The sequence below is a fragment of the Drosophila innubila genome (assembly GCF_004354385.1).
Source record: "Drosophila innubila isolate TH190305 chromosome 2L unlocalized genomic scaffold, UK_Dinn_1.0 4_B_2L, whole genome shotgun sequence".
In the NCBI taxonomy this organism is placed as follows: Eukaryota; Metazoa; Arthropoda; class Insecta; order Diptera; family Drosophilidae; genus Drosophila; species Drosophila innubila.
The window spans coordinates 27,396,127-27,417,038 of NW_022995372.1; the positions used below are offsets into that span (position 1 = coordinate 27,396,127).

A 20,912-nucleotide genomic window follows, 5' to 3' on the forward strand; every position below is an offset into this window, starting at 1 on the left:
CATAAACAATTTAATTTTTGAAAAATGGTATAGTTCTAATTTATTTTCATGAAAATTAAATTTGTACAGAAAATGAATTTCAAGGATTTTATTGAAGTACAAAATTTTAAATTAATGTTTTCAACTGAACTCATACATCTTCGACCGTTTCGGTCGAGTTGTCTTTAAAATAGCTTAAGAAAGATATTCCGTTGTAAAATAAATAATGATATTGGAAGGAGTGTACTGATCAAATATGTATACATTTACTTAAAAATTATTTTTCTTTGCCATCAGAAATTAAATTGTATGGAACATACAATATTATCCTAATAAATATAAATAAATCAGATATAGGAAAATTTGGGACATGAAAAGATTTCGCAACTAGATTTTTAGCTTGTAAAGAAATTTTAATTAATAACAAAGTGGTGTTCCAGAAATGTAAGCTAACCGAAAAATAATCAAAAATGTATGGGCTTTGGTTGGTTTTCGGTTGGATTGAAATTTCTTTGTGAATCGCCATAGTAAATACCATAGAAAAAACTTAAATGTTATGCCTAAGAGCTTTCAGATACTGTATGTATCACGTTTTTGTCACCTATATATTGATAGTTTGATTAATCATTAATTAATTGAATATACAAAATCCACAAAACTCGTATTAATTCTATAAAGAGACGAGTGTAAGTATGTATGTGATGAACTATCGTTGTAACATGTTTCTCAGAATTATATAAATCAGGATTATACAAAATTAAAGTCAGATCACCCCAAAAAACAGAACATATAATATCTGTGGTGTCGATTCTGTGGGGTGGTTAAATGTTGCGGTTATTTGCGATTTCCCGCCAACCAAAATTAGATTTATCTAGATTTATGGTAGGGAATAATAGTAAGAACTATTCTATTTGATTTATCGAACAATCGTATTGCAATAGTCGGCTTTGTCACTCTTCATAAGGCATATGGCATGTAATGTAACTGAAATTTAAATTTTTATTTTCAATCAAATTATTGGTTATACATTGAATAGGCACTGATATGAGTCGCTCTTATTGTCTAATACTCTCTAAGTGCTCTTAAAAAAGTAAAGAAATTTCGAACACTTAAATTTGTTTGATTAACAAAGTCGTCAAATGCATTCATCAAAGAATAATTGGCTTGTTTTGTGTCCTGGCTCACTTCGGCCATCTTCAGAACGGCAGTGTCCTTGTATGCAGTCAGACGTTGTCTATCCTCAGTTGCAGCCTTGACTTTTATGGCACTAAAGGCACCCCTGGTATAGTAGTTTAGTCCACCGTCCTCATCTTTGTACTTGGCCATAACCTCAAGCTCCAATGCAACTGGAAATTCGACACTAAATCTTCCATAATCTTCTACACTCACACGGGACAGGAGTGGACGCCATTGGGTTATAAATGCTTGCATTCCTTCTATGACAGATGGTTGTGCAACATTAGAATCTATTATCAATTGGGCCACAGTTATTCTGCTGTTCAATTCCGAATTTAAAGTCTCATTAAGAAGATTGTCGCCAAGCGTCTTTAATTCATTAATTATCTCTTGATCTCTTGCTGGCAGCATTCTTGCTTCGCCCTTCACAACGCCCTGTAATTAAGTTTTGAATTGAATTATAAAAGGTATATTCATTAAATATTTTTCATGCTTCTTACCAAAATTAGAAAATAACATAACAATGTGAAACGCATCATTGGGTACATGATGTTAAGCGAACTGAGGACTTGGTGACAAAGTTATTGTCATTTTATACGATTTCTTCTCAAGAAATGATGTATACACTATTATCAATAAATGTTAACGATACACTTATAAATTATTCTTATCAATTCGAATTCAATGAATACACTCGTGTGTATACGTATACTTACTTTATTATTGCTCAGATTCAAAGACTTCGGTGATCGTACAATGAACTCTGATAGGAAAGTTGTGCTCTTGACAAGGACTGTTCCGTTATGCTGGAAAACTTCATAACTTCTTGATGCTAATATGTAGAGTTCGTCCCGAAGAAAATTCTAAATCGATTCTTGAAAAATTCTACCAGCAAGCTTGAATAGTTTTCATTATAAATGCAAATTTCAATATACATAAGTTTAAACTTTTTGTGAGATAACTGGAACACTTTCAATAAGACTTATTTATATTGCTGCCTGACAATATGCAACAGATTAACAGAATGCCTGTTGTTATTAATTTGTTTGGCGAAGTTATGCAACTGACCGAAAGATGGCGCTTAGAACCGTTTGTTTTCTATTCAAGTCAAATTCGATGCTAATTTTGTTTATCTAGTGCGAAATGGTCAGATATATCAGAAATTTTCTCAGTCACTTGAAAATTAATCATATATACCAGGCGGAAATATTTGAAAGTATTGCAAATTAGTAATTATCAATGATTTATAAACTTTTTTTTTCTTCTTAAAAGAATTGTGGCTAAAACACCAAGTAGTGTGGCGGTTCGTTGATGCGCCACCTGTCGGCGACTGTGCATCTCTGACGATCAAGATATATCGATTGATTCACTGCAATCGGATACCAAGCATTAACGAATAGAGTTGGGATACCTAGTTCAGTTTGCTGAATTTTTTGGAAATTTTTGAAAGTCCTTCTTTGATTAATCATGTTTTTTGCACTGAAATTATAAAGTGCATTTAAAAGGAAACTCCGGATGACCCGGATGAAATAATTGCATGATAATTCACGATAAATCGCGATCCATCGAGGATTTTTTTTCGAAATTTTCTAGGAGGTCGTGAATAAGTTCACTCGGTAATTTTTCAATCGTGAACTAGATCAGTCATTTAGTTCATTATTCAGTTGTACAGTTGTCATGAACTACGAATGATTTGATTTCTATTCAGTTGTCATGAAAGATGAATAAGCCATTCAGATCAGTTGGTCAGTTGCTTATGAACGTTGAACAAAGTAATACGGTCATTAAGACCCCTCAATTTGTTTAATTGAGATTATTTCGCAACCATTCCGTGATAGTCAAATTTATTAGAAAATAAAACAAATGTTCGAGTTCAAAAAAGGAACTTTTTGTTTGACTTGAACTCATTTGTTGTACTACATGTTAATATCGAAATCAATGATTGCCCTTTGCAATCATTTTGAGCACCTGTCGGTCATGTCGGTCAATTTTTCTCTTAGTTGGTAGAGGTCTTATTAAATTTTATACCATTTTCTGATCAACAACCGGAACTAGTGATCTTGGCTCTGTTTCTGATCAGCGACAGACGCTAGCGTTTTCCTGCCACATTTATTGGAGTGTGCTTCAGTTTTAAATGGAGCGCCAAATTGTCCTGGGAGCCTCCGCAATACTCAAACTGCCCTTGCATCCCATCTTCCCTTGCAATAATTAAATTCCAAACAAAACTTCGCTTTCTATTGGATATTTTAATTCAAATTAAAAGTTTCCTTTTTTTTTAAATCAAGCCGTTTTTTCTTGTTGAAATAAAGAACAAGAAAATAATTGTTTTATATTATATATATTAATTTATTTTGATTTGATTTCATATCTCATAAATGTAATCATTTAAATTAGACAGATACAGGACATATAATTTGTTATACTGTATTTAATATATATAAGCTGTTAGTTAATGTTGCTGTTGTTCATTTGCTTTATAATTTAGGAATTCTTGTGCATGTTAATTTCACTATTTGTTATGGATCTTTTGGGTATTTGGGATTTACGTATATTATTTTCGCAAATATCTGATGCTGCTGTGGTAAGCGCTGTATGGCATATTAATAAATGGTTTAAATAGTAATGTTGTTATTATATAAATATGCAATATGTTTGTAACAATATTAAATGGTAATTATGCAAATAATTAAACTAAAGTGAAAGCTTTTTCCTTTAAATGTACATCTTGTAAATTGGTAGTAGCAAAAACTTAATGCTACATTTACAATAGACTTTGTTTTTTAGATATTTTTTAGGTTTCCCTTGGGTAATGGTATAAAAATTTGATACCGCCGTACAATTTGTTACTTAAATATAATTTGGGGATTTTTGGTTTTTATTTACAAAACAGTGTTTTATTTTTAGCAAATGTTTAACATTTCATGTTGGATTTTGTTTCACTTTCTATATATTTTTGTTATTTTACTATTTTTTTTATCGGGTCGTGTTGACCTTACGCAAATGGTCACCATATTGATTTGAAGAAAAACAGTGAATAGAATGAATAGTGGAATGAGTGCTATTTTTGTGTATTTTCTTTTGAATTTTTTTTGTTTTTTGTTTTGGGACAATTTGCATTTTTAACAAGTGCGCTAAAAAGTGCAATTTATATTAACCGGATGCTGGCGAGTGTTAAAAGGATGGTAGATTAATGGATTTATAGATTGGTGCAAATGTGAACTTCTTGGAACTGCTTTTGAACTTGTTCGCGAAAGTAGTGCAAGAAATTTCATTTGTGTGATTGATCATCAAGTGTGTGTATAGTGTGTGTGGTGCGTGTGTGTGGGGGGCAGTTTCCATTAGCGTTCAGTTACAACGCATACGTGTAAATTTGGCATGTACGAAGTTGTTTGTTTATTATTTATATATATTTTTAGGGGCATTCTACTCAGCTCCCGCCGAGCTGTCTGGAGTAACATTGGAGTCCAAGCTGGCACAGTCGGATTCTGGATCCTGATTCTCGGAGTAGTTGGCAGCCTCTTGCAGTCGCATCAACATGTTTAGCTGAAAAATGTAAAGGGGATGATTAGGCAAGTCCTTTGATGAAATCTGACGCTTTTACCAATGGATCCTGTTGCTCGCCATTGCTGAGGGCCACGCCTTCTAGGCCCACATCCTCGGCATTGATCTGGCGCAGTGGCGGCACAGAGTCGGGGCCATAAGGCCAGGGATATGAGTTGCGTATGAAGGCCGACGGATCGTTCCACGCGCCGCCGCGTCGTCCGTAGAGCTGGACTCCCTCACGCACCGCCTCGACGAGGTAGGGCGACAAATGATAGTTCCAAATGTCGGTGAACCACACTTGGGAGTCCTTGAGGTCCAGTGGACAGGAGAGAAATAGACGTGGTCCAATGGTCACATCACTGGAGCTGTGCACCTCGAGAAAGCGATTGATGTGCTGCCACACAGATGGTAACCAGGCCAGCACCGCAGCCAGCTCCGGCTGTGAGTGTTGCGTCTGCAGCTCCAGTTGAAACAGACGGCGACGCAAGAATCGACCCAGGAATCCCTTAACCGGTTCCATGTGATTCGCTGTGAGCACCTGTCAATGGGAAAGATCCAAACTAAATAAAAACACCCAACGGAGAGTAGTCTGACAAGAGGAAACTTACCCAGCGGAAGTTATGATGCAGCTGGAGATTGGTGGTGTTACAGGTCGCCTGCGACATGGTGCCAATGATGCAGGGCAGCTTGGTGGCCGGTCCAGCGCTGAGCAGACAGGAGAAGACATCGCCCAGCGCTGAGGCATGATGCAGATTGTCCAATATGATCACAGATGGCAGCTCCGAGACGCCATTGGCAATGGCCGCCTGCTCGGCAATGTGTCCCAGATATTGACGCAGATCCTTTGAGGTCTTGTGATCCACGCTGCAAAGGGACACAGTTTAGAAACGGGCATTAGCAACAAGGTCAAACAAACAACAACAGCGACCAGCAAATGCTCTGCTTCGAGTAGAGGCGCTGAACACAACTGACTTTTGTTCAGTGATTATAAAAGCAAAGATAGCTGATGTTGTTGTAAATGTTTTTATAGAGCTCACTTTCAGAACTTGGCTGTTCTACACGTAAGGTGTCACTTACTTGAACGTGGCTATGGCCTCCGACGGATTGCCACGGCCGGCACGTGCCACAAGGAACTCGGCCAGGCGGCGAGCCAGATAGGATTTGCCAGTGCCGCTGGGACCGCACAGAATGAGGCGTCGATGTTCGGTGAGCAGACTTATATAGCGATGTACAATGCTGCGGGGAATGAGGCTGTCGAAGGCCAGGCTGCCAACACCCTGTAGGCAGATGTAGAGGGTCTTCACATTGCCCACAATGTAGCCGCAGGGCAGAAGCTCCGGGAAACCCATTTCAGGACCACGTTTGGCCTCACCCAAATGATACGACGTTATGGAGTCCGTGTTGAGGCCCAAATTGGTGCCGGGATCAATGCGTGCCACATAATCCTTGAAGGTCTTGCGCACAATGTAGTCCAGGTTCTGCCAGGACGTCTTGCCCGAGATGTATGTGCAGGCGATAACGAACTCATTGCAACTGGCGGCCGTGAAGGCAGCTCCTTGACGGTCACCCGGTTGTGCCTGGGCATCCGCCTCGTGACTGGCGATGATGGCGCCATTCGCATAAAAGTCGTCCAGCTCGAGCAGCTCATCACAGTACTTGGCAAAGGATTCGGGCTGTCCCAAGTAACAGGCAATGGCAATCTTCTTGCCATCGCATACATCCGGCAACTCCTCGACAGCACTAGCCATATGCACTGGACTGCTCAGCTGTGCTGTCTCCAAGGCTGGCGGCGGTGGTGTCAGATCAATGTGGGTGTTTGGACTCAACGGTGCCACGGCGCCTGCACTGGGTGCTGGAGGTGGTGGTGGCTCTGGAGCTGGTGCCGGCGGCATGCATTCCTCTTCTAGTTCCTCGGTCAGACGAGGAGGAAGCTCCATGGGCGGACGAGCATTGCCATCGGCCAGCGAGTAACGACGCGAGGCATCCGAAGCGTTGCCACCTCCACCCAGGGAACCATTGGGACTGATGGCCTGGCCCAGGCTAGCCTCGGATCCGGCCAGCGAGCGACTGGTAACCAGCTTTTGGAGACGCTCATTGTTCTGCTTGAGGGACATCATCTCGGAGCGCATTTTGTTCATCATATCCTTGAGGCTCTCCAGCTGCGAAGCGGAACTGAGCGCCTCCAGGCGGATATCCGTCAGGACGAGGTCCTTTTCTCTCAGTTGCTTCTTCAGATCCTCGACCACCTGCTGATCCTCCGGGTCAATGGCATCAATGGGCTTGGCGTTGTCAATGAGGGTCACCGTTTTGGCAGGACTACTCTGCTTGCTGGACGCATTCGCCACAGGCAAAGGAGGCGCTGGCTGAGTGGCCAATGCTGCCAGACCCAAAGGACCATCGCCATGTCCGAGTCCATGTCCATGACCATTGTGGAGTGGCGTCTTGCTGGAGCTATGCTCATGCTGATGATGGTGCTGTCCCACATGGCGACTGGTCTTAGAGATCTTGGCATTGCGGGAGAACGCCTTGGTGAAGCTGCTCCTCAGCCAGCCCTTCTTCTTGTTCGCCTTGTTCTTATCCTGTGCCGCCGAGCAGCCCGAACTGATGGAGTTTAAGGAGCACATCGAATCCGTGCTGTGCTGTCTCTGCATCCCTATTCCTATTCCCATCCCCAAGCCATTGCCATTGGAATTAGGATTGGGATTGAGATTGGGATTGGTGTTGCCATTGGCATGACCTGGTCGTGCATTGCCAGTCGGCACTGGAGGCGGCTTCTGCTGCAACATCAGCTCGTTTTGGGTCTGCCCCTGCGTCTGGACGCCCATGCTCTGCATGTGGGCAGTTGTGAGTCCCGCCTGGATGGACTGCTTGCGCAACAACTCAATTGTCTGCCGCATGTCAGTCAGTTCGCCATCCTTTCGCTCCGCCGTCGCCGTCAGCTGCTGCAGGCGATTCGTCATGTTGGAGAGCGACTGCTCAAATGCGGACACCACATGCGCCTGCCGGGGGAAAGAAAGAAAGGGAAAACGGAGGGGGAATCAGGTAAGTTCGATTTGCCCAAGAACTGCATTGAGTACTCTCTGACTCCTGATAATTTATCATGGCCCCCATCCCTTCCCATCCCATCCCTATCGTTGCACGTCTCAATCGTGCGTCGCATTTTAAGCCCTGTTTTATATGCAAGCGACTTCTCAGCCAACCAACCAATAACAACAACAACAACAACAACTACAGAAACAGAAACAGCAACTAGAAGAAGAATGAAACCAACAACTGATGCAACAACTGTAATATGCACTAGAGATGTGCATGTAAAAATACATCGAAACATCGATACACTTTTTAAGTGAAAAGTAGGTGCATGTCAATTTTTCTGCATCGATCTTTAGCAACGATTTTTAAATCGATAATCTGTTTATTATTATTCTACTAATGAAAACTTGTGTTGTTCACCTGAGATCTAAAACAGTAGAGATCTAAACAGCAGTGAGATTATAAAAACAGCAGTTACTTACAACGAAAGAGATAGAATATTAACTACTGTGTTATGTATACAATAATTGAATTTCAATTTTTATTACACAAATTTCTTAAACTTGTCGTTCTTCGGTAAAGTGAAGTAATAAAATAGGCTGTCATCTCTAGTGTGGACTGTCAAAGATGACTCATGGCTTATGACAGAGCCTATTTAAGCGACGCTTTACAAACTTTTTACAAAACTTGCTTTATAACTCCCTCAGGTTGGCTGTCGACTGTCGACTGTCCAGACACCTGTGCCATAAACAAGCATTAGAAGGCTCTGTCTCCCACCAGCTCCAGTAAGTCACAGAGAGAGCTCCAGGCAGAGAGCCATGAAACCAGACGGGGAAATTGGGAGGACGGGAAGGCAGCTCCTCAACTTCTAGCCAGGCACAAGTTCATGAAAAAGTCATCGTTGAATATTTTTATGATGCGACGTGACCGACGAGCGACGTTTTGGTTTCTGAGAGTGCATCACTAAAAGAGCGAATGAAAGAGGAAATGCCGGAGAAAGAGAATAATTCGAACTCAAACCCAAAACAGTCTCAGAATCGGACTAACTACATCAAGTTAATGAGCGCTATTAGAGTCGAAAATAAAGTGACTCAGCACGGAAGTTGTAATTGCAATTTGCTGTTCAGTCATCAGTAGGGGGAGAGCATAATGCGAGGGAGCATTTTGAAGGGGGTTGAGCCAGAGGAAGGGAAAGAAGAAAGAAATGCATAATGAACTCAACTTATTCCGAAACTGAAGCTGCAACTTGTCAAGTAATTGACTTAGGAAACAAACTGAAAATCTTCATTTATCATCGTACAATTGATGTTAGGTCTTGGACGATAGGCTTGCCGGAAGCTAGTACAGTAGTCATTCGATAGGCATTCAAAATTTCCATTTATTGAAAATATTTTATTAACCGCAGTAAGAGCTATAACTAAATAATCATGTAACAAATCTATCTTTTAAGCGGATCTTTTTAACGAGAGAACACTGTCTTACGCAGCAGTTGAGTTCTGCATTTGTAGAAAAAATTTCAGTCAAATGCGGTTGCTTTCTAAGAAGAAAACTTTCAATAGCTGAAAAATTCAAATTTTAAATTTTATTACTTTTTTCGAACTAAAACAGACATCATACATTTTTGAATAATCAACTCTATAACTAAGTCAGCAATAAAGTTTTTTTATAAAAGATTATTCATTAAAAAATCTTATTTCACCACTTTAACAGGATCTGCATTAAAACTTCGGAAACAAATGCTATTTAACTTTTTCCCTCACTCTCTATTTCATATCTGTGTTTCTTTTCCTTACGTTTTATCTTTAATCTTACTTGTTTAATTGAACGTTCAATTAACATTAGCATTGGCATGCGGTAGTCTCATTAGAAATTCAACTATTAATGCAATCGATTTAAATTTTAAAATATGAATAAATTAAATCATCGCAATCGATAGTTGTTGAGCTAAGCAATAAGAATAAATAAATAGGAAGACTTTACATTTTTCTAAATGTTAAAGTAAAACTGACTATTGCAGTTACTTTACTCTTAATCGTTTTATCTTCTCTCACTTCCTCCCCGACTTCGGGTGCTTTACGTGCCCATGATTCGTTTATTGATAAGCATCTAACACGTTTCACATTTTAATTTGCGTGCCGCTTATGCAAATTAAGTCAAGTCGACACGCTCAATAATAACAACAACAACAACAATAAATGTTTTAGGTAAATGAAAAATAAGTCAACAAATGCTAAAAGCAAATTGTTGACCAGCTTTAGAGCTTGAACGTTTAGAGAGTTCAAGGACGCCAATAAAATTGCCAACTTGATTGAGCTGAGTTTATACGTCTCAATCTAATCAATCTTAGCCTAAAGGAGTGATTTTTGATATTCCCTCTCCAGTTCACTGACTCAACTCATTCATCTCTAAAAGTCACAAACAACATTCTTATCATTTCTTCTCTAACTAATAGTTGTCTTCATAATTCCGACTAAATAATTAAGCACAAGTTTGGCAAAGTTCTTAAATTTAAAAAGTTTTATTCAACACTGGATCTACCTCCTCCCTTTCTTGTCTTTTTTCTCAAGCCATCACAATGAATATCCTACATAGTCTTTGCATCTATCACAATGAATATCCTACATAGTCTTTGCATCTATTAAATTGCTTGATAATTAAATCTAGTTGCTCAGCCGAAGTTTTCTCAAGCTGTAATATGTTTGAGGCGTTGTCCAACACTGTAAGTACTCTCTCTTATTTTTATACCTAGTTCCTATCATTTCATATCTCTCTAATATCTTTCTTAGTCGCTGTATGCATTAAATTGTTTGATAATTCAGTCTAATTGCTCAGCCCAAGTTTGGAAAAGGTTTAAAATTCTCACAGGGTATTATTCAACACTGCCTGCATTGGGTCTTGTGTCACGTTACTCATACGCAGCGTAATCAATTTCTATGTTTGCCTCTTGCCACTCGCTACGTGCGGCGCTTGCACAAATGGTACAGACTTTTATCTCTATCAAATAATATGAAAAGTTGGCAGTTGAGTGCCTCGAAGGGTGTCTCCCAGCATCCTCAGTATCCTACAGGCTGCCATTGAGAGCTCTCGCTACGTGGCTTTTAATTTGAAGCTGTTGATTGTAATGTGCCCAGTGTGAGCTTCAAATAGGTGGATGCAAGTCAGGGTGGAGGGAAAGTTGCGACTTGGAATGTTTGCTGGAGACACGTTTTTCCAAGCGTTAAATATAATTTAATTAGTCTGGAAACAGCAGCGCAAGGCTTAGTCAAAATTTCTTGGCATGTCGCCTAATTTGGAGATAATCTAAATGAGCAGGCAGAAAATATTGAGGGAATGAGAATTGTTAGTCAACATTAAAGTGTTGCTAAAACTTACAATACCCTTCTGTTCATGAACATAGGGTATACAAATAATGTGCAATGGGGAATGGCAAGAAAAACGCATAAAAACTACAAAACAAACGGAAGTGCTGCCAACTCATAATGAACAGCAACAACAACGTCAACAAAGACAACACTTGCAACAACACAGACGCAGAAACAACATATTTGCAACATACAAGCATTCACCCTTTTAGTATTTACTGTAGCTGCTGCTGTAAATATGCATTAGCAGGCTGTCAAACTGTAAAGTGACTCCCAAACTGCACTGCTTCGTTTAGTGCAATATGTTGCTGTTGCAAATGTTGTAGTTGTTACACTTGTTATTGTTGTTGTGGTTGTTGTTGTTGTTGTTGTTGCACTTCATTAGCACAGTGATGGCAACGAAGCGTAGAGAGACGCGTTCCGCCTCGATTAACAATGCTAACGAAAAAAGGGAGAAGGAGCGAGACAGACACACAGAGAAAGCGAAAGATAGATAGAGAGAGATAGAGAGTAGTCAGTTCTGCAGGGCTGCATATGCTAAATGAACAGCAACAACAACAACAAGAATTGCCAACTTTAATTTGACTGTCAAAGTTGCTGGTGCGGGAGTTGCTGCTGTTGTTGTGTTTGTTGCTGTTGCTGCTGTGGCATAGTTGAATTTATTGCTGGCAATTTAACAGATACCACAAAACAAAGTTCAAGTTCAATGGCAGCAACAAGAGCGACAACAACAACGACAAGTTGGCAATCTAACAACTTACTTTCTAGTCAAAATACTTGCAACAGCAACTAACCGTAACAAATAGTTGCTGACGTTGCTGATAGTGTTGCTATCAGCCTTCGATAAAAATTAACTATTGATAAGGCAACAGCGGCCTTCGATTAGCTTTACAGCTAGTTGGATCTTAAGTAGGTCGACGGCAACAGAAGCATGTTTGCTGTCTATGTTGCTGGCGTGCATAAATCATGTGCCACCACTTGACAAATGCTGCAAGCATCCGGCAGCCATGTGTTGCCACTGTCTGCGGCAGCAACAGCAACAGCAACAGCAACTGCAACATACACTGTAGGCGTGTGCACTTTAACCTTTTCAAATGATTTATGCGGCAATTGCAACTGCAACAACACTTGACAATTGTTGGCCGAGATAAAAACAGATTCTCTGCAAAACTGTAACAATTGTCACTGTCATTTGATACATTATGCGAGGGCGTTTTGTGGGGGTGTGGTCCTGCAATTGAAAATTTCTATGGCATTCACTCACGGGCGTATTCATAATAAATGATTAATAAAGGTCATGGATCAAGTTTCTGGTTGCAGAGTGAAAATTGCAATTAATAATTTGCTGTAGGTTTTTTAAAGGCTTAGAGGTCTGATGACTTTGACCTTTATGTCACGGAAAATGAAGATTTCTTCCTCGTTGTAAGATTGATTTCTGATGACTTCAAGGATATCGTGATATAATTGTTAATGAAAAGAAAATAAAAAAAAATATATATAACCTCTGTATATCCTAAGCTGACCAATATTATAATTACAACGGTATTTACATTCTTATATTTAACATTAATAAGCCTTATCATTCTGGGATTATATTTTCTAATTATCTAAGTCAATATTATATTATATTATAATATTTAAGTCAAACGAATAAGTGTACAAGACTTTTAGACAATTACTCGATTAGTTAATTAGCCTAAACATAAATAAGCAATGTAAATCTTCACCTCAATTTAAATAAAGACTGCAAAACGGATCTGAACCAAATCTTGCAGAACTGGTGCGGTTTGAGTTTTTAAGCAGCCCGAACCAGATCGTGAACCGATCCTGAACCGAAACATTTTCTTAAATAAAAGGTTAGGTCCGAAAATAAAATAACTACATTAATTTTATGTCTTTGTAATATTTTTCAACTATATGAAACTTTGGATTAAAATGAGTCCTAATTGAAACCTCCAAACAAATTTCAGGAAAAAAATAAAAACAATACAAATATTTTTTGTATTAATTGAAATTGAGGAAAATATATAGATAAGCTTTGCTATTTTAAAGTCAATTCATAGAACTCTAAGTACTTATACTTGTGTAGATAGCTGCAGTGGGCTATTCTACAAATACATTGTAATCATGGGTAGACATAAGATAAGATAACTTATATTTTATAGTAGCTGAAAGTTTGCGTTGATCTTTATCTAATCAAAAGTCAAGTTGCAAAGTTATTAAAGGTTTTTTTACTTTTTATTTCTTTCTCATGTTTCATTTCAGCTATGTCTTAATCTCAGCAATAAGATCAATTGAAAGTCAAAGCTGACTTTTTAATTAATTTATTTTTAATCAAATTTTTTTCTCATTTTCTTAATTGCAAATTTCATGCTCATATCTTTGATTCTTCATTTCGCATTGACTTGCCGCTAAGTTAACGCCCCCAAATCTGTGTTCTTCATTCTTTCAACCTGAGCTGGTCATAACAGATCTGCCGCCACATAATAAACTGATTAACAAACTAATCCATTCTGATTGTTTACTGTGTGTCTGCGAGTGTGTGTGTGTATGTGAGTTTGTGTATTTGTATAGTTAAAGAAGCGACATGCGCATCATTGCCACATGGTTGGGTTCGGGTTCGGGTCTGGGGATTGGGACTTTTATCGAGGAGTCGACGGGCTGAGCGCAAAAATAGCAAATCATCATTAAGATCTTGTGTATAAACTGCGATCAAGGAGGACGAGGAGGACTGGCTATAATGCCTGAAGTGAGAGAAACGGCACCACACCAATACACTGAATCTACACGGATCCAGAAAGCCACATTCGCAGTTCGAGTCAGAGTCAAAGGCTTTGATCTCACGCCGCCTTGAAAGAGCTCTACAGTGACTGCAACAAAGTATGGACAGTGGCTGCTAAAAGACAAAGAAGAAGACTGCGGTTTTGCATTATTTACACAACAATTCTACAATTCAACAATTCTACAGTTTATCAGTTATTCATTTCTTCAGCTCTTCAGTTTCCAACTCTTGCATCTCTTTCGATGCAATTTTCATGACACTGAAAATTTGTGGCTCGCATTTGGCATTACACAAATTTTGTGGCTTGGCTAATGGCCAGTCTAACAACAAAAACAACAACAATACCAACATCTGTGACTTACGATACCCCCAAGTGTGGATTAAATTGATGTGAGCACGGGAACTTACCTGTAAAGAAAAAGAAAAAAGAAAAAGAGATTGTAAATTTCAACTGCAATTTATATTATGTGGACAAAATCGTTAAGTGCAAATTGCAAATGGCCAATTTAAGAATTGGTTTTGTACATTAGATTCGACAAGATAGAGTAGGTAATTGGCAGCTAATAAGATTAGCCATAAGATAAGAGTTGAGTAATTGTACAGAAAGTCCCAAAATTAACATAATATAGTCAAATATATTGTATAACAAGAGTATGTAAGTCCATCCAAATTTTCAGAAATTTGTTGACAGACTTCACATTTTGTTTTTTTAAATTTATACAGATTTATCAAATGTTCAACAAAACTAGAACTCTTCCTTTACATTGCATTTTTGAATCTTTTTAAAGCTAATGATTAATTAGTGCGTCTAATTCAAAGAATGGATGCGTGTTTTTTGTTTTAAATATCATTGATTTATAAATATTCAATGTTCCGCACAACAAGTCCCCTTCATCAACTGATGGTTTCTCATTTTTAGATTTTTCCCTCAAAAATAAAACCAATCCAAATTTCCACTTAGAAATCTAGCTTTCCCTAACCCTTCGACTGTCTGTAATGACTTGTCTTGTCACGATCAATGTCCATTGAAGTGCTTGCTATGTTTGAGTTTTCATTGATTATTGGATTTCAAGACCGGAAGCCACAAGACGACACACACGTTCAGGATAACAACAAGAAGAACTTAATGTGTGTGTCTGTTTGGGTTTAAAAATAAAACTCATGAAGCTGCACAGTGAAGAAACAGACGTCAGACTACAAGCCTCAGATATTGGACCTTTAGTGTAGCAACCAGTTTTAAGCAAGATAATTCTTACTTTAAAATTCAAATCTCTTATTCTCTTCTTGTTGTTCTTTTATCTCAGTCAGTCGCTGTTTTGTTGAGTTTATTTGTATGTTTGTTTTGGTTTTGATTCTGGTTTACTTTATGTTTGAGTTTGTTTTTACTCTGCGCTGATTTCCTTGGGGAGAATGAGTCGGTCTGTCATTCGTCCTGTCTGCACTCGTCCACTCTCCCCTCCTGAAACAGCTTCAACATCATCGTTCAATTCTCAAACTCTATCAAACTGAGCTCTTAAACGAGTTTGGACCACTCAAAGGGAACTAAGAACTCCGCACTTGAAACAGGTTTCTAACCAATTCTTTTTATTTCGGTCTAAGACACCTGTGACTCTATGAACTGCACGCTCACGTGCCCCGATTGCTTGCACCTTGTTGCATAGCCGAATAAATATTTATGAATTAAGCTGATACAAATTGCATTTGTCATAAATTAAAAACTGTGCGCCCCATGGTGGCAGTGGCAGTGGCAGCTGCAGCTGAGCATGTTGCATAGAATTTAGGAACAACAAAAAAAATTCAAAATACATGTTAGAAAAAATACTAAATATTAAAATAACTGCGCATAGATCAGGTGTTGCTGTCATGTTGCTTTTGACAAAAACACAAGCCGCCGAAGAGAAAAAGCGGTAAAGAGACAGCGAGACAGAGAGAGCAAGAGTCAAGCAGTAAGTCAGTCAGTCAGTCAGTCAATCAATTCATTGAGCTCTCAGTGGGCTGCTTTGTGCCAGCCGCTGGCCAGTCAATTAAAATGAGCTACACTGAGAGAAAATAACATCAACCGTACTTACAACTTCTGTACAATTATAAAATAAAACTAAATATTGAGCTATATTTTTTACTTGATTTAAACAGTATATTAATATTTTTTATCACTGAACAATTTTAGCTTCGTCTCATACATTCCAAAAGAAGAGTTACAAATTTTAATTTTTTTTTAAAATGATCTTTTCAAAATCTCTCCCTTATCACTCACTCAACCTATTTTGTTTTCATGTTTTCTCCCAGTGTAAGAGTTACAAATTTATATATCATACATTTCATGTGCAGGCAGTCAGTCGAGCAGTCAGCAGCCTGTCCACAATCACCACATCTCGTTTATCAAACAGAAATGGTTTTAATAAGCGATGCCAAAAGATAAAACTAACGAGTTACTTACGGCCAGTATCTTTGCAACTGCAAATGATCCCCGCCTCACAGCTCCCACCATTTACCCCTCGACTTGTCAATTTGTTGGCATTTTGTCAGCTCTCTGACGTTGTGTACAGCTTTTATTAATTATGCATGGCGCTACTTAAGAGATACCAGCGATACATAACCGATAAACGAGTATCTGGAGCGAAACTAGAACAAAACTTGAAGAACTGTCCTTGGAATAAAAGCCAAAGTGGAGGTTGAATTAAAGTTGAGTTTAACTAAAAGACCAATTAATTAATTTGACAGTTAAAAGTATCAACTTTAAGGTAAGTAAAAGCTTAACTTATTTTGTTGCAAAATATATGTAATAAATAAGACATCAGTTAGGAAGGTATAATTATTAATAAATTATTTGTCAACCTTCGTTATTCAGGTAAATTAGCTGAATTCGACATTTAATTGAATCATTCTATGAATTTATTACCCATGAAAAATTATTGTCACGCCTATCAAAATCGATTGAGCAATCAAAAACTCATCAATCAGTTGTAAAGGTTTCCCACTGATGATAATAATGTCGTTGTTGTTGTTGATGATGATGATGATGACATGTGATGATAATTGCCAAATATGTAAATTTTTTGTAAAAAATGAAATCAATTAAAGGCAATCAACATTTGGCATTCACCTTGTTGAACTTTTTGAACCAATTGAACTGTTGAAATACGGCAAGTAGAGCACAGTGCTGCTAAAACTGTAATTATGATCGTTTCACACGCCCGTCAATTGGCCTGGCCAAAAAAAGACTAAGCTTACCAACTGCCAACTGCCAATTTCACTTTTCATTCACAGCGTCGCCTCGTCTCGAGTTACCAATAGACCTGACAGCTGTTGAACTCGCCAGTTCCCCTCTCAGCTCACAGCTCCCTGCTCTTATCGACCAACTCGCAGTTCCTCCTCAGCTGCTCATAAATAAACATGAAAACGCTTTAAGAGTTGACGGCGTTTGCAAAGCCTAAAAAACAGCTTTAAAAACGCGCCAAATCAAAGTGAGTAAAGTCAAAAAAGTCGACAAGGGGCAACTCGGCAAGGGGGCAAGTGGTCGGCGGCAAGCAGCATTAATGGCAACTTTATTTGTTTTGAAAGTTGACATTGATTGGACCCGCAATTGGCGACAGTCTTTTGTCTACAGGGTATTATAAAAAAGATGCTGAGCTATAGAGTTATCGAGCTAGCTTCCACTATAATCAATATTAATTTATTTAAAAAATAATAAAATCAAAGTAATTAGAGTAATTTTTGTAGTTATATTGCTATTATTAATAGTTTAAGAAGGCCGGGTCGTAAATTTATAAAACAAAACGGAAAGATGACTATGAGCCAAAAGAGCCAAAAAATGTCCACTGCTAGTATAATTTACAACGAAATTTTTCTTAAAGTAAGTCCAAGCACAGCATTGGTTAATGCACAGCACATCATCATCATTACTTACGATCATATGCCTCGCAAAAAAATGCAGCATCGATAAACTTATCGATAAATATGGCATGCAGCATAGATGCACGTGCATACCTCGTATGTAGGGCATTCGCCAGCTGCAGTTGCCAAGCCAAATCAAAGCTGATTTCTTCGTGGACAACATATCAATTACATGTTCTGCGAATCAGGTCATCACTTTTGGACATGGCCAACAACAGATGTTGTGTTGCACACACGCACACACACACACACAGACATGCACTCACGAAAGCAGACAGAGCCACAAAACGGATACAGGATTAAAATCAACAGCAACCAGCGCCTCCCAAACTGTAATCTGCAATACGTGAGCCTGGCTAAATAACATCCAAGACGTTTGCTCATTTATTTAATATGCTAACTGAAGTGCCACGGCCCGTTTGGACCTGGCCTGGACTGTTGTGGACTCTTGTGGCCCAAAGGCAGCGAGCCTCATGCAAGTTTTATTAAATCAATCAGTGGGCAACGCGTCTAACGGCCACTGACAGACTGACGGACAGACAGACAGACTGACTGCCTCGCATAGCTTCACCTTATGCGCCGTCTTGCATTTGTAATGCCAAAGCCGGATGAGGCATGTCAGGCTAACTATCACATGCTACATGCTACATGCGACATACCACACTGTGCTGGTACAACACACAAGGAACAAGGAACATGCCACACAGCATAACTGTAAGCTACTACATTTCTCTGGGTATGGCAACTCTGTGTTGCAGTTGCACTTGCAACGAGATATCCATAGGCAAGCAGAGTTTACTATAGCTAATTTTCAATTGAAATAATATCGATAAATTATGATCGGATAGAAAGCATAATAATTCCCGTAATTTGCTAAATTCAAGTCTTAATAAAGCCTTATACTTAACTCAATATGTTATATATCACATTTATTTGGTATAGTAATAGTGTTCATAATGATAGTCGATAAATGCGTTTATCGGATTTTATTGACATCGGTTTTTTTCGATACCATCGGGCTGATTAAGTGCTATTCGATAAATAATGCAATTACTATTGAAATGTTTTATCTATGATGACATTCTCTAAATCAGATTATTTTCTGGCAGTCGATCACTACCATGTCTCGAGGCGACCTGCTTATCGATAACTCGCGAGCGAGAACACATGTGGGCCGCAATTTCTTTACCTGGTCATCCAACTGTGGCGACGTGGGCAAAGTGAGTGCTCCGCTCATGGGCGGACACGACTGTCGCTTGAAATCCCGCCTTATGGCCAGCTCGTACCAGGGAATCAATGGCTTGCTCCTCAGGGTTGTCTGGCAGCCGATCTTAAAGTCCAGGGGATCCATGTACTCGGGTGCCATGCGGTTTAGGTCGCTCACCGCCGCATCGGCGGAGGCATAGATGTTGCCGGCGGACTTGTGATTGCCGTGATGTGCCCAGTGGGCGGTCATGTCCAGCATGGAACCGATGGGCACATCGAGACTGCGGTGCAACCCGGCGCCCATGCTCTTCACCCGCATGTGGCCCAGGGTGTGGTAGCGCCGATCCACGGCGCTTGGCAACATGGGCATGGCACTGGGCACCACGAGCAGCTCGTCCTGGTCAATGGTGGCTAGACTCTGGCTGGTGTAGGAGCGCTCCAGCAACTCGGTGCTGTTGCTGCGCTGCGTCACAATGGGCAGCTCGTACAGATTAAGGCGTCTTGTGGTCGGTGGGCGCGTGGGCGTGGCATAGATCTTTGGCTTGGCATAGAGACTCTCGCGGCGCACAGGGGCTGGCGGTGGAAGTCCAGTGGGAGAGAGCGGCACCGACTCCGTCAGGGACAGCGTCATGGGTCGCCGACTGCCCGTCGAGCTGACCGAATTGTGACGCAGTGTGGCACGCCGAGAGTCGCGTTCCTGCATATCGAAGCTCAGCCTCGGCAGCGGCGAGTAGCAAACCCGCTCCGAGCTGTCATAGGAGCTGCGAAGTCCGCTGTCGAGTCTCCGCTTCGGACTCTCCGGTGCGGTGTAGAGAAAGATGTGCTCCTCCTCGCCGGCGGTGTTATAGTCAGGCGTCTTGGGCGTAGCACTGCTCTGCAGGGAATCCAGCGAGAAGCGGGAGTTCTTCTTCACGCTCTGATAGTCGCAGGGCATCGATCCGCCGCCCGAGGAGCTCGACGCATCCGACAGAGGACGAAAGCCAACGCCTCCCGAGGTGGTCGACGCCGTTGTCGTGGCACTGGCATAGATCGGCTCCAGGTCGGATCCAATGGTGGGAGTACGCACGGGCTTGGCTCTCGCATAGATCTCCTCGCCATGACCGCCGCCCAGCGACGAACTCTGGCTGTAGTTGCTCCTAAGCGAGACGGTCCGCTTTCTCTGGCCCTGCTGCCCCGCCTCCAACCTCAAGCCCGCCGCCTGCAGTTCGTGCGGCTTTGCGGCGGCTGCTGCCTCGGTCACCTCGGCGGCGCGTATGGAGCGGGAGCGGGTCAGACCACGGGCTCGGATTGTCGCATAACCATCGTACAGAGGCGACGTTGGAGGTCGATTGCTGGCGCTGGCAGCGGACATCGTTTGACGTTGTCTCTGGTGGATTCCACTTTGGAGATTGACTTTGTTCACTGCTCTGGTTTTGGATTTTTAACTTTGGTTTTTCATAAGGTTTTCATGTTGTTCTTTTTTTTTTGTCTTTCACTTGCCACATTGATTAATTGATGCTGTATTTTGAATTGAGGTTTATCATTTATTATCAACTCTGGGGGTCTGCTCCTCAGCGTGCTCATTGCCCATTGGGATGGATCGAGATCTGGGATCGCTCGCTTTAAACTTAAACTGCATCAATCATTCTTAATTGAAGCCCAACGATTCATAAATTGAAGTTGTAATGCGGCGTGCATTGAACTTGCCACATGCCACGCCCAGTTACAGTGAGCCCCGCGCTGCTAATAACATATTTGTTTAATATCAGTAGAGTGAGCGTCTCATTAACGCCTAATTAGCATCTATTTCACATGACTGACTGTCTGATTGTCTGACTGTCTGTGGTTTTGATTGACGGCCCCAAAAATGGCGCGAAAATCCACGAGACGTTAACTCAATGGGGTAATACAACAATGGAGAATGAGTCTAATGGATTCGACGACGAGTTGTCAAATTT

At 40.3% G+C, this 20,912-nt stretch overlaps 2 protein-coding genes across 7 annotated transcripts in view; both read right to left on the reverse strand.

Annotated features, from left to right (window-relative positions):
* Window positions 1-955: 955 nt before the first annotated feature.
* On the reverse strand, window positions 956-1,715 carry LOC117781356. Its single transcript, XM_034618103.1, has 2 exons — window positions 1,656-1,715; window positions 956-1,590 (listed from the first exon to the last, which is right to left on the reverse strand). The coding sequence occupies exons 1-2, from the start codon at window positions 1,701-1,703 to the stop codon at window positions 1,042-1,044; spliced, it is 597 nt and encodes a 198-aa protein (XP_034473994.1). The 5' UTR covers window positions 1,704-1,715; the 3' UTR covers window positions 956-1,041.
* Window positions 1,716-4,114: 2,399 nt separating this feature from the next.
* The window catches only part of LOC117794496 (protein sickie), a 43,050-nt gene continuing 26,252 nt past the window's right edge, over window positions 4,115-20,912 (reverse strand). For 5 of the 6 annotated variants that reach the window (XM_034635123.1, XM_034635122.1, XM_034635120.1 and 2 more), the window contains exons 2-6: window positions 18,959-20,472; window positions 5,776-7,697; window positions 5,307-5,562; window positions 4,757-5,236; window positions 4,115-4,698 (exon numbers count right to left, since the gene is read on the reverse strand). In XM_034635123.1, coding sequence (XP_034491014.1) covers window positions 4,579-4,698; window positions 4,757-5,236; window positions 5,307-5,562; window positions 5,776-7,697; window positions 18,959-20,326 — 4,146 coding nt within the window. In that variant the 5' untranslated portion in view covers window positions 20,327-20,472 and the 3' untranslated portion in view covers window positions 4,115-4,578. The remainder of the gene's footprint in view (window positions 4,699-4,756; window positions 5,237-5,306; window positions 5,563-5,775; window positions 7,698-18,958; window positions 20,473-20,912) is intronic. The other variant, XM_034635117.1, reaches the window with a different exon arrangement.

What these genes read in the sequence shown, in the direction of transcription:
- LOC117781356 (XM_034618103.1), bottom strand. Translation starts at nt 1,703, where the DNA reads ATGTACCCAATGATGCGTTTCACATTGTTATGTTATTTTCTAATTTTG. An exon ending in TATGTTATTTTCTAATTTTG is followed by an intron (nt 1,591 to 1,655) that starts GTAAGAAGCATG and finishes ACTTAATTACAG; the next exon opens with GGCGTTGTGAAGGGCGAAGC.